At 40.1% G+C, this 18073-nt stretch overlaps 1 protein-coding gene across 1 annotated transcript; it reads right to left on the reverse strand.

Annotated features, from left to right (window-relative positions):
* Window positions 1-1321: 1321 nt before the first annotated feature.
* On the reverse strand, window positions 1322-14222 carry LOC139685958 (proton-coupled amino acid transporter-like protein pathetic; the record flags this gene model as incomplete). Its single annotated transcript, XM_071583093.1, has 4 exons — window positions 1322-1917; window positions 6758-6942; window positions 11278-11453; window positions 13947-14222. Coding segments are annotated over 4 exons (873 nt in total), but the record flags the coding sequence as incomplete, so codon positions are not given.
* Window positions 14223-18073: the final 3851 nt, after the last annotated feature.

Raw genomic sequence — 18073 nt, forward strand, 5'->3', positions numbered from 1 at the left:
TACGCTCGGGTGCAAGTCAAATGCAATGCCATTAGATGGCAGCTTCTGTGGTATTTATTGGCCTCCATTTAATTCGGGTATTCGAGACTTACCACTTACCTTTGCAAACATATCACATATCATCTTCTGAATCGTCGTAAACAAGGATTATATCAGTGCGTTTTAAGGAGTGACTGGGACACGTCATTGGAAGGAGATGGATAAAAGAAAACGATGAGGAAACGCAAACCTCTCTCGTCGATGAAATAGCGGAGGTATTTTTTACTTTTCTCACAATCTCCAAAGTCAGTGATAATAAATTTGCGATGTGTGAACTCCTGGGATATAAATCTAGTCCGTATCATGTATTTGTCAAATCCGTCGTTTTAAAGCTTCCCCGCGGGTGTTCAGCTCTTTCATCGTCATCTAACCGCTTGGTTGCAGTTGCGGTGACATTTCTATACCAAGACTATTTTTCTTGTGAAGATCGAATAAAAGCCATAAAGTGGAACTGCACATTCAAAAACTTCAGATTCATACCAGATTCATTGTTGTAGTAGAACGTAATAGTGGTAGAATGTTGTCATATAGTAGAACGTGCATTCTATGAATGCCCTTTCCAAGGACTAACTACACGAAAAATACTTAGAATGTATTTGAGATTTGGAAAGAAAAACAAGAGCTTAATGAAAAAAGTTAGTTTAATTTCCAAAATTTTAAATATTTCATGAATTTTTAAAAGTATTATTCATTTTTTCCCTCTATCAGTAGAGTTTCTGATTCTACAAATTCAATTTTCGTGTTCAAATATTTTTTAAACTCATATCTCCACTCTCAGGAAATCTCAGATTTCATTGACAATACTAGTGGTGAGCCAGTGGAAGCCATGATCACTTTAACTTCTTGCGATATAAATATTCAAGCAATATGCACATAATAAATAAATAAGATAAAATTAGATAAACATTTTTAACCAACTGAAAAATAATGTCCTCACAACGTTTAATGTAAGCTATTTAGCATCATCATAGGATTAATATTTTGCAAACTAGTTTTGTTACCTTTCATCTTTGGCAGTATGCATAAGTTTTTTTTTATCTTCTTATGTACAGATATCTAAAAAAAATTACGTGTCGATCGATTGCGCGATAACTTATCTTTGCAATAAAAATTCATTTATCTTTAACCTCATGTACTCGTAGTATTTTGATACAAACATCGAGTAGGAAAAATGCGAAGAAAAAAGTTTACGTAAACTGTCATCACAAAAACATCTCAGACAATGAACAGCTTAAATTAAGAGTACGATTTTTCACCACAACAGCACAAACATCACACGAAAACGTCCATTTGAACTCAGACCTTCCGACACTTGGAAAAATGTACATCGAAATCATCACACACACACTCGTAGGGAACTGTCTAAAAGGAAATAACCACACGCGCCCGACTCTTTGGCTTCTTCAAACGAAGACCCGATGATTCAACGAGGACCTTCATTTACCTTGGTCGTAAATTGAACACTATGTAAACACACGCGCGTCCTATCAACCCTCTCTCTTCCTTTTGCACTTCTATCCGACGGCACTCCTGAAAAAAAACTCCGCTCTGAAATACTTAGCATGCACGATGAATGTGTTCCCAACAGTTTGAGGTCTCTTTTCTGTGGGATTCGCATTTTTTTTCCCTCAAATCCCAAAGATCAGAAGGAAGCGATGATCCCTACGATGCTGGTCCAAACTCCAGTCACAAATCCGAGTGTACCAAACAGGAAGATGATGATGTTCTTCCACATGATCCACTTGAACTTCCCGAGATTTTCGTAACGGTACACAGTTTCCAGAATGGCGGGGAACAGGAGTCCGGCCGTTGAAATGCACACCGCACCGATGAGTCCCATCAGCGAATCCAGGGCCGGGATTGCCAACGCAATGCATGCTAGAGAGTGAATGAAAAATGAGAAATAAACACAATACAGTAAGCGATTATGTGAAATGTTAAGTCGCAACTGAGAATATCCAGTCATCTTGTGATAAGAGAACCAAAGTCAGAGTTGATTTATTGTAATTAATTTTATACCCTTGAGATATCAGAGAGTTCTGTGTCGCCGTCAAGAATTTCTTCAGGGACCTGTTAAATTAGTCCTCACAATTAAAAATGAACCGTGATCCAAGAGAAGCGCGCCTGAATAGAAGTGCCTAACAAGTGTGGCATTGTAGCGAAAGTATTAAATTGTCGGTAAGCTCACTGGGAATTCCAGGAGAGAGACATTTTGATTGACTTTATAATGAAGATCAAAAAGTGCGAAAGGGGGAATATAAATCCTAAAAAATTATTTTTTAATATGCTACACATTCTTTGACGCGAAACGACTTGAGAAACTTAAAATTTACGCCGTCGCTAACCGCTATGTTATTCACGAACAGAGAATGTGTGAACTTGATAGGCATTTATGTAAAACGTTTAATTCAAAATATTCTACAAATCAAAGTTACATTTTGGACGATTCCTAAGGACTATTATCTCCAGCGTAATACGAAAACTTTCTAAACCAACCCACATCCCTTTCTATATTATTGAAATACACGTTCGTATATTTAATGATCTGGCTTCGGAAATTATGCCGTATCTATAAATCAAATTTAAGTAGTCGCTGGTAGATCACAAGGTTCCCAGAGATTGGCAAACGGCTCACGTAACACAAATATTCAAAAAGGGAGACAAGGACGAACCGAGCAATCACAAACCTATTTCCTTCACATCCATTTCGTGTAAGGTTACGGAACATAGAGTTGTTAGTTTGATTGTGAGACACCTCGATTATCAGGAGTTATTAATGAAAAATCAGCACGGTTTACGAAAGGTTAGGTCCTGCGAGACACAAGTTCCGCTTTTTGTTCAGGACACTTACTTCGGGAGAGAGAAATTTTCCTGTGAACGCGATGTTTCTAGAGTTTAAGAAAGTCTTCGGCAAAGTAACTCATAGTAAACTACTCACAATGCTAGAAGCATGCGGCATAGATAAAAATATTCGGGGTTGGATTAAAGACTTTTTGAATGGTCAGGTACAAATAGTAGTGATAGATGGAGTTAGCTCAAGTGCAGCAGATGTTACTTTAGGTGTTACCCGGCGACTCAGGGAAGTGTTATCGGACCAATTTTATTCCTGCTTTACGTTCACGACATTGACTCCGTAGTCACTAGTAAAATAAGTTCATTTGCTGACGATGCAGTGATTTATCGCGATGTCCGTGGTCCTGAGAGTACATAGGCTTTACTAGATGACCTTAATGCTATACAACGCTGGTGTGACAATTGGAAATCAGAATTAAACTTAAAAAAGAGCTTAGTGATGAATTTTAGGAAAAAGAGTAATTTCCTCCCGAACGCCTAATGCAACGGGGCCACCGAAATGGATTGTATAGACTCAATTAAAAACCTAGGCGTTAGCCTGGCTCACCATCTCTCCTGGGAGAAACACACACAGGGAATATGTGGACAAGCTAACAAAAAATTAGACTTTATTGGAAGAGTACTGGGTAAATATGATGTAAAGGTCAAAGATAAATGTTATCTCATTGAGAGAAGGTTAAATTACAGATTAAATCTCTTGCATAAATTGGAAGGATGTCTCTGTAGCAGTGGAGCTGAAAATGTATTATTACCCCTATCGTACTAGGGTAGGAGATATCATGTCAATACAATTAGACAGATTAAGTGTAGGAATAGATAGATTTAAGATTCCATTTTTTCCACGAACGATAAGGGATCAAGATAACATTGTCCGACCGCGATAGGGGTAAAAATTTTCGGGTCAAAATTAGTATGGTGTGTATTCAACCCCTGCCACACACCCTAGCGGTTACTTGCAGGGTACTAAAATATATAAATAAATATAATATATAAATACATTATATCTCTCTTTATTTCTTCGTATTTGATGCCTTTATGCTGTCAAAAAAATCTATTCCCTTCTTTCCAGAACCCCGTTCACCCTCAGTATTCATACCCCCTCCATCAATGTTTTATGCCTTCTGAGGATTCCTCCCAGTAACAACTTCCTCTCTTCGCCCACCCTGTTTCGAGTCTCGAAGAAGTTTGCCTTCTCTGCCCAACATATTATCTCCACTCGCCGCTGCACATCAACAGCTCAAAAGCATCCTCCACTCTAAACCCTCGTCCTTTGGTGGTCTGAACACCCGAGGGATGTCCACATACCCACTTTGAGCTTGTCATTGGATTTACTAGGAGCGTTAGGGTAGTGTCATTGAATCAGCGAACTTCGCCTTAATGCCCACTGTTTCTTCATTAGAATTATTGATTTTGGGAATGATTCCATATGGACTTTCGTTCGGTTTGGTGAATGCCATGATACATGCCAGAAACATGGAAACTGTGAAAGAACAGAAGTATTTGAAACGTGAGCATTGAGATCACATTGAAAGGATTAGCAGAGTGTAAAGGATAAAGGAATCAGAAAGTATTGGGCGGCATTTGGCGTGGAAGGAAATATATCAAAGCTTCAAGAAAATAAGCAGAGGAATCAAACAGCACACTGGTTCAGACGGAAATGCTTCATCTACATAATACCCCGCAAGTCAGCGCATGCGCGAGACGTCACCAGCCAGCTACACATTCACAATCACTATTGTACGATTAAATCTACACAGATATTAGTTAGAACATGCAATCGACCAAAGTAAGTCACCACGCAAGAAGCTACTTGCATGCATAAATATTGCGTAATAGGACAATATTCAAATCATGAGGGAACACCATTAAAAATGGGTATATTTAAAATGGTTGCATGACAACGACAAAGTACAGGTATATGCACTACCAATGCAAATCATCCTCTTCGCATCTGCGATCATATCTATTTTGATATGTAACTGTACGAGGAATAAGCGACATTTTTAATCTATCCGTTCTGCTATTTATCTCCCTGATTTTACGTTAGTGAACTGATCTCCCGTATGATGTAGTATTAAATAATATTTAATACATTTTTACCCTGCAAGGCACCACTAGGGTGTGTGGCAGGGGGAGAATACACACCATATTAATTTTGGCCCAAATATTTTTATCCCTACCGCGGTCGGACAATGTTATCCTGATCCCTTATCGTCCGTCGAAAAAATGGCAACTTAAATCTGTTTGTTCTATACTTAATCTCTCTCGTTGTATTGGCATGATCTCGCCTACCGTATTACGATGGGGGTAATAATAGATTTGCAATATCTCTGCCAAAGAGACAACAGTAATCGTAGCCAAACTTTAATTCAACGTATGATCTATCGTAGTAAGTCTGGACCTGTAACATGTCTTTAACATCCTCGGATAAGTGCCAGGTTCAAATTTTCACATTAAATTTAACCTATATTTCAACCTACGGTCAACTAGTGGTTCGCATCCTAATTTTTCCAATACTGTTGTTGGCAATGCTACCTTGTTCATGATAAATTTTCACAAAACTAGCGTTTTTCTACGTTGCACTCAATATAGCTCTGTAGAAGTTCTGTGGTTCAGTAGATCCGGATGATGCGGTAGTTAGCGTACCGGCTTCCAGAGGGTCCGAGATCGAATCCTGGAAGCGGCAGATCTTTTTCGGTGGTATCTTGATCTTTACTTGAGGTGCTTTTGGTGAGTACGCCGTCCTTCAGATGAGACGTTACACTACGAACCCATTGGCGCCTTTCGTTAAGAGTAAAATGCTGACGCCGTGTTCCTCTCCACCCTTCCTCCTTTCCCATCCTTTATCCATAATGGCGCAAATGTCCTCGGCTGTCGGTTGCTTACCTTAAATCTATTGCTAATACGACTGCTAGTTCTGTGGTCCAGCCTACTTCGTTAGATCCTTTACACTTCCAGCATACTCCTTGCATGTGAGGCCTAACTTACGTAAAACAACAGAGCTATTTTTAACCTATATCTTCAGCAAAAAGCTTGCTGGTGGATGACATGCACGGATGACCTACAGTTAATGATCAAAGGAAGAAGCAAGTAGAAGATTTTAGGGAAGGTAACCGACAGCTAAGGTCAGTTGCGCCATAGGGGATGGATGGGAAAAGGAGGAAGGGTGGATCCGGCGTCGGCATTAGCCTAATCATAACGAAAGGCACCAAGGGGTGCGCCGTCTAACGTCCCATCCGACGAACGGCGTACTCACTCAAAGTGCTCTCCACAAAGCAGTTCAAAAATGGATCGAGACACCACTGAAAAATATCTGTCGTCGCCAGGGTTCGCCATGGCACGCCAAGCCAGTAAGTTAGCCATGGCACCATCCCAATCCCAAGGAAGAAGCAAGGTCACTGAAAATTCTAGATGGTAGATAACATCAAAGGTGAAACGGAATTCTGGCAATATTTAGAGGACAGCAAAGTTAAAGGAAGCACTGCAGCCACCGTGGTAATATCTGCCAACATGACTGAATATAAATGATCATTTCATTGTACATAACCGGAGATATCAGTTGGGATGACATTTCGTCGTTTCTCCCGAGGTTGAATGCTCGTAAGGTATTTTTTTGGCTCAAATTTCTCGTTAAAGATTCAACACAATGGAAAATAAACACACATCAAACCTTCGGAAGCTGATACAGTATCTACGTATCTCTGCGGAAGGTTGCGTTCCGAAATGAAATGACATTTCTGCAGAACTCCGAAAGAAGTGACGCTATCTACTTTTTCAATGTACGAACAACTGTTTTGCGCATTTTTGCTTGCACTGTAGAGGAATACAAGACAGCTGAAAGAGATAAATGGCACAAATACTCAACCTGTGAAAAGGACGAGGAACATCCTGTAGACGTGCTCCGGCTGGAATGGTCCCTTCCACTCGGTCTTCAGTCTTGGGAACCACCTCTGGATACCTCCCCAGGTCATCTGCACGGCGACGTACATCTGGAGAGGATAGGTCAGGCACACAGCCAGCGCCAGCATCAACTTTGTTGACTGCGCCAGGCTAAATGAACGAAAAAAATTGAAACGAATACGCAATTAGGATGATCCATTCGCTGCAACTCAGGAATACACTACATTCAGTGCTTCTCGTAAATCGACCTTTATTCGGTTTGGACGGGATTTTTTCGGCGAATATATTTTTAAACGTATTTATCCATGCAATGAAAAATTAACACAATACCGAACCGGATATTGCGCCTAAGATTAGACACTATGGAAGTGGTTCTCAACCTTTATTTCCCCAAATTCGAAAAGGACTAAGGCAAACACCGCGACAGATAACTAACGGTGTCATCCAGTGGAACAAAAATCGAAAATGTTACAGCGTTAAAATCTCGTAGTTTCTCGTAGTTAAAAACTCGGTCGAACATCGAGCGATCCGAGTTCGAATCCCGGTCAAGGAAAATTATTTTCAGTGTGTTGAATTTCCTGCATTTATTCTTGCACTATTGCACCTATCTTGGAAACGTTTTCGACCATAATGGTCAAAGTATTAGGGACATAAAAGGCAGGATTGAGTTGGGCAAATAACCTTTAGCAAAAAGGAAAATAACGGCGGGGATCTTGAGTGAGGAAGTTTGGAAAAGACTCGTTAAAAATGTGACATGAAGCGTGGTTTTTACGGTGCAGAAATATGGTAATTTAATCAAAACTATAAGCGTATATTGGAGCCTTTTGAGGCAAGAGTATGGGAAAGGATGTAAATGGTGAAATGGATGTCTTGGACCAATTGTTTTTCAACATTTGGCCCAAAATATCCTTTCTTTGAACGTTGACAAACACAAGTGAAATAAACTTCCGCCTGCTCACCAGGTCCAAAATTCACCTGTAGCATACTTTGAGCATAGGAAAACAAACGAAGAAGTACTATGCATGGTAGGAGAAGAGAGAATATTATCAGGAGAATCCCAAGGTGGAAGAAAAGATGGATGCAGAGCGTTTTGAATGACAATGGCATCATTAAGACTGTCAAAGGGGGGAGGACTTTAGGCAAGCGAGGTAAGGTAAGAAAAAGAATATGCATGTTGAACGGAATGAAAGGAAGAAAGGACTATACAGAATTGGAGGGTTCATTGTAGTGTGGAATTTCAGACTGCTTTGTTAGGAGAGCAAAAGAAATGTATCACTGCTCAGTCTGCGTCCAACCAAAACCTAATTTTAAGAGTGGAGTGCCAATACACAAATCCTTTTGGCATAGTCCACGGGCATATAATTCCCCCTCCCAGGAAACGTACTACTCTAACAATGCTGCATTACATGAAAATAAGATGCCTACATCGATTTGAGTCTGTGAAATTTAAATGAACTTTATTAAATGTCGAAGGATAAATTCAAACAAACCACAATGTTACAGGTTTTACGTCATCTTACAGGATATCTCGCGTTTATAGGTTTATTTGATAATTATTTGTAATATTCCAGCCATTGGCAAGGAGAAGGAAACCATGGATCACGGATGAGATGATTAGAAAGATAGATGAACGGCGAAAATGGAAGAATGTCAATACAGAATTAGGCAAAATGAAGTACAAATAATTGAACAATAAATTGAGGCGGGCAACAAATAAAGCAAAAGAAGCATGTTGGAAGGGAGATGAAACTAAATAAGGCCGTGGGGGTGGATAACATTCCCGCGGAACTATTGAAATGTTTAGGAAAATGTGGGAGGAAGAGGCTATATGGGCTGATCCGTAGTATTTATGAGGAGGGAATCTGGCCGGAAGACTTTGTGAGATCAGTTTTAGTTCCTATTCCGAAAAAGGTAAAGGCCACGTCATGTGAGGACTATAGGACAATTAGTTTGATATCCCACGCAGCTAAGGTTGTTCTCAGGATCATATACAATAGGATAGAGAGTAGGGCAAATGATTACTTAGGGGATGATCAGTTTGGGTTTAGGATGGGGAGAGGTACCCGTGATGCCATTGCAGCAATGAGATTATTAATCGAGAGGAATATAGAATACAATCAGGACGTATTTGCCTGTTTCGTAGATTTCTAAAAGACGTTTGATAGAGTAAATTGGGAAAAAATAATGAGTATTCTGCAGAAAATAGGAATAGAAATGGAGGGACAGGATGGTAATTCCCAACCTGTACTTGTCTCAGACTGCTCAGGCGCGAGTGGGGAATGGAGAGCCTTGGCCTGATGTTTTTACTACATAGTTCTTCTAAATATTCTTTGCATTTCTCTTAGATCATCTCTGGTTCTAAAAAGTTTTCCTTCTTACCTCCTGACAGTGCTTTCACATTCCTATACAGCGCACCAATTTCGCTCTTCCCTTGTAAACTTATATTCCAGCCCTGGGTCTTCCGCTAAGCTTCTTTGTCCCTATTAGATCCACGCCTCAGCTTATTATCTACCTCTTTGAACTTCCCTCTATTTATTCTGGGCTTCCATTCGTCCATTTCTTCCCATCATCAATCTCCCTAGTAATTTCGGCTGAATCAGTATATAATTGGTATGGTAGTTATTAGTTTTTATGAGAGACGACTGACAGCTAAGGTCATTTGCACCATTAGGGAGGAGAGGAAAGGAGGAAGGGTGGAGAAAACCCCAGTGCCGGCATTAGCCTACTCCTGTCGAAAGGCGCCAAGGGGTCCGCAGTTTAACGTCCCATCCGACGGACGTCGTGCTCACTCAAACTGCTCTCTACCAATCACCAAGTAGGAATCGGGATACCACTGAAAAATATCTGCCTCCGGGATTCGAACCCGGACCCTCTATGTGGGAAGCCTGTATGTTAGCTACCGCACCATCCCAATCCCCTATTGTTATGGGACCGACTACTTAAGTCAATGCGCTTTTTATTCTAAGTAGATCATTAATTGAGGCATAATAATTCACGCTTATTTATGGAGTGTTACGTCTATTGAAAGGTGAGTCAGAAAAATTGAGTAGCTTCAGGCGTGATGTGATGGAAGTCGATGTCGAGTCGATCAGGTCTGATGATGATGTAATACATCGAAACCCGGTCGTAAAATAAAATGGTATCCAGTGGAAAAGTGCTACGATCAGTCATTCAGAGAGTCAGGACGTTTTTGGTACTGTTTATTGGGCCACACCGGATCTCATTCCACCAACAATTTCGGTACTCCTGTTGTACCTCCTATTTCTGTCGCCACTATTTCAATAGCAGGTATACCCAGGTTGCTGCTGCCTGAAAAGTATTAGTTTATTACGCCATATAGTGCAATGGCTTCCATTCCCGAAGATCTGGGTTGAATTCAGAGGGTTAATAGTTTGATTCAGTCGCACCCCCCCTCCCCTGAGTTGAGCGCATCTACAATTATTCGGAGTCATTTTCACTTCTTTTTCAGGGCCTGTTAGCAAGAAATAATGAGCTCTACGGCCTCTCAGTTAAATAAGAATGGGGAAAAAACTTTCACCATTCACTCACTGTCAACCTTGTGCTGGAGGTGTTTTCCCTTCGGTTCGCTGAAGAGGGCCACTTTGTGGCCGGAATACGCGTATTCGACGCATTTCCTGGTTGCGCTCTTTACCTGTGTCCAGATTCTCCCAGAGGTTGGGCCCTTTTGAGTGTGTGAGTGTGTGTTTCTTGAGTGCTTGTGTATGTGATTGGTCTGTGCCAGTCACATAGTGTGTGCATGAGAATATCCTGGAATCTTTAACGGGGTCTACTCTACAGCCTCGTGAAGGATTCCATCTCCATCTGAAATTCTTTAACAGGGTCTCAAAGCCTCGTGAAGGATTTCAGTCAGGATAGTGTGCATTAGGCTGTGTGTGGTCCCTGTCGTGTATTAATTTCCCGTAAACCACCACAGAGGGTATTCTGGTCGAGAGGTTGTGGTTGGTCCCTGACGTGGTTCCCGTTAAACCAACACAACAATTGGTCTGACGAGAGAGTTGCGACTAATTATTAGGGCCTGGTAGATATAATCCCCCGCCAATCCCATCTTATTCCATTATAGGTTCCCTCAACACTGTACCAAACAATGACGTTTTACTATTAAAAAAAAGGAGAGAAATAAAAGCGCAGTTAGGTTTTATGGAAGCGTTTTGAAATGCGATCGGTAGATAACGACTAAGTATCAGTGGGTTAATTTTCTTGACATGAATTATGGTTCTCTGAAGAAAGGGAATTTCCGCTTCCAGACGATTTGTACGCGAAACGTTTTAACGTGCTATGAAAATGCAAATGTGTCCCTCTCGACCGTGATAAAATAAATAATTGCAATAAAATATTCAAAGGCGTAGTGCTACACCCGCATTCCTTGCGTTGCCCTTCCAATGATGAGGCAGAGAGTTTTGGAAAGTTAACTAGGTATGGCATTGGTTATGTATATGTGGAGCGGGTGCATCCGACTTCACTTACGGTTCATCCGGGAGGTTGAGAGACACACTCCCCTCGGTGCAGTCTCCGTACTTGAGGTAGCCGAAGTACCCTAGGGCTGCGTACATGGTGATAATCACGGTCATCCCGGTATTCAGGACTCTGAAGTTCCCGGTGAAGTTCTGCGGGGTTATCATATTGTTCTCGATCGGCATGATCTGTGGAATTGAGATATAAAACAGTATAAAAAAACGGCGAGGCACCTAAACCACTCGGCGGAACCACCTCGGTTGTCAACCCACAGACTGGTTTGATAGGTGAGGATATAATTCATACTACTCCACTCCGATACTAAGCTCAATGGCGCGTGAAATGAAGACATTAACAGCGTAATAAGGAAGGTCAATTCCTTCCAATATGCTGTTTGTGGTTTTCTAGGAAGTTCTGGTACCCGAAAAATCATTCAAAGCTTGAGTGAATCTAAGGTATCCCAAAGGGGTCACCAAGAATCGAACCCCTGCCCTCCAGTCGGTAGGAGAAAGCTCTTAACACTTGACTACTATATCCCACTCATTGTGGAACATTGACGCAATGACAAAGAACGCCATTAAGTGACATAACATGAATGTGGTCATAAACACTTGGGTAAACTTTTACGAACTGTTGCCGGCCGATTTCGTTAGGTGGATAGATCGCTCGCCTGCTGCTCGTCAAAGGTCGTGGGTTCAAGTCTCACGGCATGGGTGTTGTGTCAACTCAAGTAGTTCAGCCCCTGGGGAAATTCGATGACAAGTCAATGGCTTATCGGGATAACTTAGGGGTCACGGACCAATAGGGGTGCTAGAAGAGCAATTTAAAAAAGTTAAAAAGTTCTTCTTAGATAATGAGAGCGCAAACCAATTTCTATCTTCTCACACATAATAATATAGTGGCTTAGTGTGGTAGACTGATCAACCTATCGACCTTCAGAAACATCCCTCTCACGAAAGTAGATTACTCTTTTAGAAACTATTCACAACTCCATGCATTTTTTTATGCGTAACTTTCATGTGTGCTTAGGAAAATGCATAAAAAATTCCGTCTTTTTTTGCACGAATATAAACATATTACTTTAAACTTTTCCCATTCTTGTTCTAGAAAAAGTTTAGCTTAAAAAAAACGCATTTCTCTATCACCTCGGCGTAAATGGAGGGAAGTGAAGATGAATTGACGCAGATAGTGGCGAGTGCACAGAAAAATTAAGCGAGAAAATACTAAATACCTTAGGTGGGAGGAATTAACTCATAATCATTCATAGAAAATTATTCCTATTATCCTTAATAAGTAATCAGTAATCTACTGGCAAAACGAAGGTTTTTAATGGACACGTACCCTACACCCTACTGTACTTTTTAGCCCTAACTTGACAAAAATATCCTCAGATACCCATTCTAAATATTACACTAACTCTTCATGTCACTCTGCATGCTTTCTACATCCCTTAATTCTATCCTAAATTCCTATTCTTTACGCATAGATAATATTGTTCTGAAACATGCCATTTTGTTGACTTGGAATTCTATAACATTTGCTATTGTTTACATAGATACAGACATGTACACCCAGGAGGAACCGTTAACAAATAATTAAAATGTAATCAATATAATTTCCATTCCTGAAGCACACCATATTGTTTATAATTATATGTTTATGATTTATATGTCTCTGACAAATTTTGTCAATCACTAGAGGAACCGGGGATCGAGATGTTGCGGTGGCTATCGTACTGGCTTCCCACCCAGAGTTCAAATCCCGTCGGTGTTGAATATTTTTCAGAGGTATCCCGATTCCTACTTGAGGTGCTTTGTGGAGGGCACTTTGAGTGAGTACACCGTCCGTTGGATGGGATGTTAAGCTGCGGACCCCTTGGCGCCTTTCGTAAAGAGTAGGCTAATGCCGACGCTGGGTTTCTCTCCGCCCTTCATCCTTTCCTGTCCATCCCCAATGGCGCTAATGACCTTAGCTATCGGTCGCCTCCCATAAATACTACTACTACTAAAGGAACCATCCAAATAGAGAAATACAATGTACTAAGTAAAAAAAATGTCCCATTCGATTAAAATGAATGTAAGCGACTTCTTTTTTCCTACCCCTACCTCGATTTTCCAGCATTATCTACATCTCATCCACATCGGCATAATGACCAGCAAGCCACCGCATGGCAGTGTGGCGGGCGGTGTTACAAGGGACACCCCCTGTAAAATGCAGCCCCGAGCGTAAAATCAAACAAGACACATGCTAGCGCGCAATCTTTATTTCACGCGAATTGAGGTGATCGCCGTTTTATGCCCCGTGCGAGCACTAGATCCAGACTACCATCTTAACAGACGACAGAGAAAGCCCTAAGCAGAAAGGCTTCAGTAAGAAACAGAGCACTGTATCCCCGTACAAATTATACCCCAATAGAATGGTTTCAGACGTCACTTTGTGGAAGCAATTCATTTCAGAAAATAAATACTTATTTATTAAATACTTATTATTCCACATATATTTTTTTTATTATGATGACTTTGTAAGTCGAAACCTGGGTCGTGTTTAATAAATAATATATGTGGAATAACCAAGTATTTATTTTCTGAAAATTATACCCCAATACAAGGACGTGTTAAAGGAAAGAGGACGCCAGCCTCTTCGTGTGGCAGTACGGAGCTGTTGTTCCCTTCTGAACTTACGACTCCGATGCCCTCGAGGGCGAACACCGCGGTGCTGAAGAAGAGGGGTAGCTGTGTGAAAGTCGAGAAGTGCGGTTTAGTCTCCGTGTGCGGGATGTCGGTGAAGATGTAGTAGAAGACGATGCCGAGGCTGATGGCGACGAGGATGTTGGAGAGGAGAGAGAAGGGCGCGAGCAGTTTGAGGTTCCGGATGCTGCAGAGGGCCAGGAGGGGCACGACCACGCAGGCGATGTACGCCCGGAGGGGGATGTGGCTCCCAGACCACACGTCCACCACCTGGAAAACGTCAACACCCCCACCAAAAAAGGGTCAAAAGTCAACCAAATGGCTCTGACATAAGAAAATACGTACATATTATGCTGCATTCACTGAAGATTAAATTTTTTAAAAACTCAAACCTCCATCTCATTACTTGCTCCCAACCTTTGATATCCTCGTCTTAAAAAATATTATCAATTACGTATCAGCTATCCCCTGAACATAAAAAACACAGCGATCGAACCAAATGCAGCAGCGGATCCAGAAAACCTCGAAAGAGGGTTGGAGAAAGGGAGCATGTTTGGTACACATACAACATTTTCTATAGTCTTTTCTCCTATGAAAAAAGTTAAAGTTTTCGTATAATTTTGAACTTAGACGCATTAAATTAAAAGACTACAATGCACCCTGCAGTACATAATATTATGCTCGGGAGAGAGATAGCAGTGCCGGGGATATAAGTACCTAAGTGTATTTTGAATTTCATCAAAGCCAAAAAATACAGGGACTTCTAAGTGGTGGTTATGAGTCGCACGCTAACCCCCCCCCCCCAGCCCCTTGGATCCGCACTGCCCGAAGGTTGCCTTGATACGTAAGGTTAGACCTTAGAACCCTGAAATATATCCATTAGGATATTAAGGGCATAGGGAAGGAGATCCTTATCTTATGCCAATTTGCGGTATCCTATGAAGGTTTGAAGGTTTGCTGGTACCAAGTGTTACATCCCACCAAATCATATATACCATTGGTACTTACCCCTTCCCCCTACGTCATTTTTCCCCGAAAAAGATGTGTACAATATAATATCGTATTTTTACTCATTCTGAAGGTGATAATACAATTTATCTGTCGAAACAATTTCGTAAGCCAGTGAGAAAGTACTGTGATCGGTCACTAAGCGCGTGAGTATGTATTTAACTGTTAAGTCTGGAACATTTAGGAAAACCATACTCATGGAAATATTAAATATTATTATGTAAGTATAAATATGTATCATATATTTTAACGAATATCCTGTAAAACCCATCACTAAATGCCAATACCATTGTGTAAACTAGTGTTTCTGAGAAACCTCTGACAACCCAAGGAACACATAAGAGGGAATTAATTTTGTATTATTTATAATATTTTACACGAAATCCACTACCTTCGTAATTTGTGACCATTCACATTCTTACAAGTTTAAAGTATCAAGTAAATGACGTTTTCTACGTTAAAACCATCTAATAAATGTTAATGAATCCATAAAATTATTAAAAATTAAAAACCCTTTCTTTTTACCCAACCTCCTAACTATTCGCATTCCACCCTTATCCTCGCTGGCCATCCCTCTAGCACTCATCTTTCCATCCATCACCCCTTCCCTCACTCCCTTTCCCTACCTCTCCCACCCCATCATATGACCATATAAAGCTGTTCAAATGTAATATTCCTTGTAATAACCAGAAAATTCTTCAGTGTGGCCAAAACTGTTTTCATCAATTCGGAATTTTTTCATATTTTGTAATTCTTTTTCAGATTTCCATCAATATATTATAAATTAATTCATACAACTTGATGAAACAACTTTATTTCTATAATGAGAGAATTTCTCTCAATATTATGAATTCCAACAAAAAGAATACCTCAGCTTTTTTTAATTCACTCAAGAGGATCGATTCTGGCTCACTTACCTTTACCTTACCTTACTTGCCGTATCTGTGAAAATAAATAAATACCCCTGCTATTACTTTCTCTTTAAATTACAGAATTACGATCACCAACTATTTTGGACGACACACTATCGCTTGCTAGTAGCGATGATAACTTTTTCTACAGATTCTACTCAGTCACCATTCACCTGGGGCTTGCTTCTATACTGGAGTGCCAAGAGTTTCCAGAACGCAAGTTATGAAAGGAGGCAGAAAGTTTCTACCTACAGAAGAAGAAAAATATAACGGTGGAGTTTGGTAGTGATATTTCATTTTAAATTTGAACCCAACATGCAGAAAACAGGATTAAACTATATGCGGTGCCGTTTTGGAAGCAGAGAAAACATTGGCTCAATGATAGAAAAGTACAGAGGAAAGCATTAGACAGTAAAAACTTCGAATATGGAACACAGAGCGTCTTGCCATCATTAAAACTCAGGAATGGGATCACATAGAGTTTCAAAGCTAAATTAAATATCCTGGAGGGGTATTGATCACCCTTTTGGAAATTATATTAATTGCGGTACACATTTATATGAGCAAATCAGTACGCAGCCTCTGGCGGTGATGAAATAATAATCGAATATCACCAAAGAAACCATAAATTTATTTGAACTTCAAACTGGAATGCCACGAGGAACAAGTAACATAATATAATCTCGGTGACCCCTGAAGTTATTTTGCAGTGTATACATACGAGTATGATACAAATTTCAATGACTATTTAAATACTACACGGCATGAATTGGTTATGAAAATAATGAGACATAATGCTAATATTTCGTAAAATAATGTTAACCAGAGTACAGCCAGGATGACTTTATATAAATAAATAATATGTTTTAAAGCGGAACTATTGTTGATTGAAACCAGCTGACTGGAGGTTTATTTGAGCCCTTTCCATTTTAAGATTAAGTGTAAAGCAGCTACTGGGTGATAAACTTCATTTATCAGTGATTATTATACTATTTTACTTATTAAAATATTGTTCTGTATATGATGGGGACGGTGTGAGAAGTTGTATTGCAAAAATGAATGATGTGTTTACGGTACGTGATTTGGAACGGTTTATGAAATTGAATAGTGCGTGATTATGGACGGAGTGCGGCAATGGACGGAGCGTTGTAGGTATGGTGTGAACCCAGCCCATGTTAGACGGTAAAGGTGCGGTTGGTAATCTTAAAGTGTCATTGTATGAATGTATAAGGGCATTTTGTCTCATATCTGTTCTTCTTGTGTATGTATGTATGTGGATTACAAGAGTGACCATTGACCAGACTTGACCGTTGCCACCAGGACAATTGCCTAATTGCAACGACATTAATTCTTAAATAAATAAATATACTTCTTAAATTTCTAGAAGGAATTTGAAAGAGTAAAATGGCCACAATTAATGAAAATTTTGTTGAATATGGAACAAGACTGGAAGGATAGACGACTTATCCTCAACTTACGCTTGCTTTTGACTGCTGAAGTGATGATAGTGAATGGAGAGTCAGAATGGATGGTTCTGGGAATTGGGATAAGACGGGGGTGTCAATTATCACTTGAGCTTATCAACTTATACGTGGATGCAATGGTAAAATATGATAGTAATTGCTGGATATATGAATGAAAGTATGTGGGGAATTTATTGAACCAGTTAGATTCGCGGATTTTTATTTAGCTTTAGTTATTCAGTCAGCCAAGGGATACAGGAATTGGATTTTAGGTAATACTGAGAGCATTAGAAAATTATTGGGGCTGGTATTGGATGAGAATTGATGCAAACGATTCGAGGGTTATGAAGTTTTCCAGAATGAGAAAGGCTAAGTTAAGTTAGAGGAAAGAACTAGTGCAAGTCTTGGAAGTGTTTTAGGCCAGGATGGTCCAGGTAGTGTGGATATATAAAGAAGATAAGGTAGAATAGTTTTCACAAGGAGGAGAGAGTCGATGACAGAGACATTTGAATAAAAAGCTTAGGATTTATCAAACAATTATTACTTAACACATTTAAGTATCAGCGTGATAGGAATTATATGCAAATGAATCATAATAAACCGAAGTTAACAAGGTTGTAAAGAAGCAGGAATCATAAAGTAAACATTAAATTTGGTGGACATCAACTAGAGCAGGCAGTACAATTCACCTAATTAAGAACAGTTTTGGAGGAGGGTAGGCAGATTGGTAGAGAAAAAT

This window comes from Hetaerina americana, unplaced genomic scaffold (genome assembly GCF_022747635.1).
Source record: "Hetaerina americana unplaced genomic scaffold, ioHetAmer1.1.p SCAF_122, whole genome shotgun sequence".
NCBI lineage: Eukaryota > Metazoa > Arthropoda > Insecta > Odonata > Calopterygidae > Hetaerina > Hetaerina americana.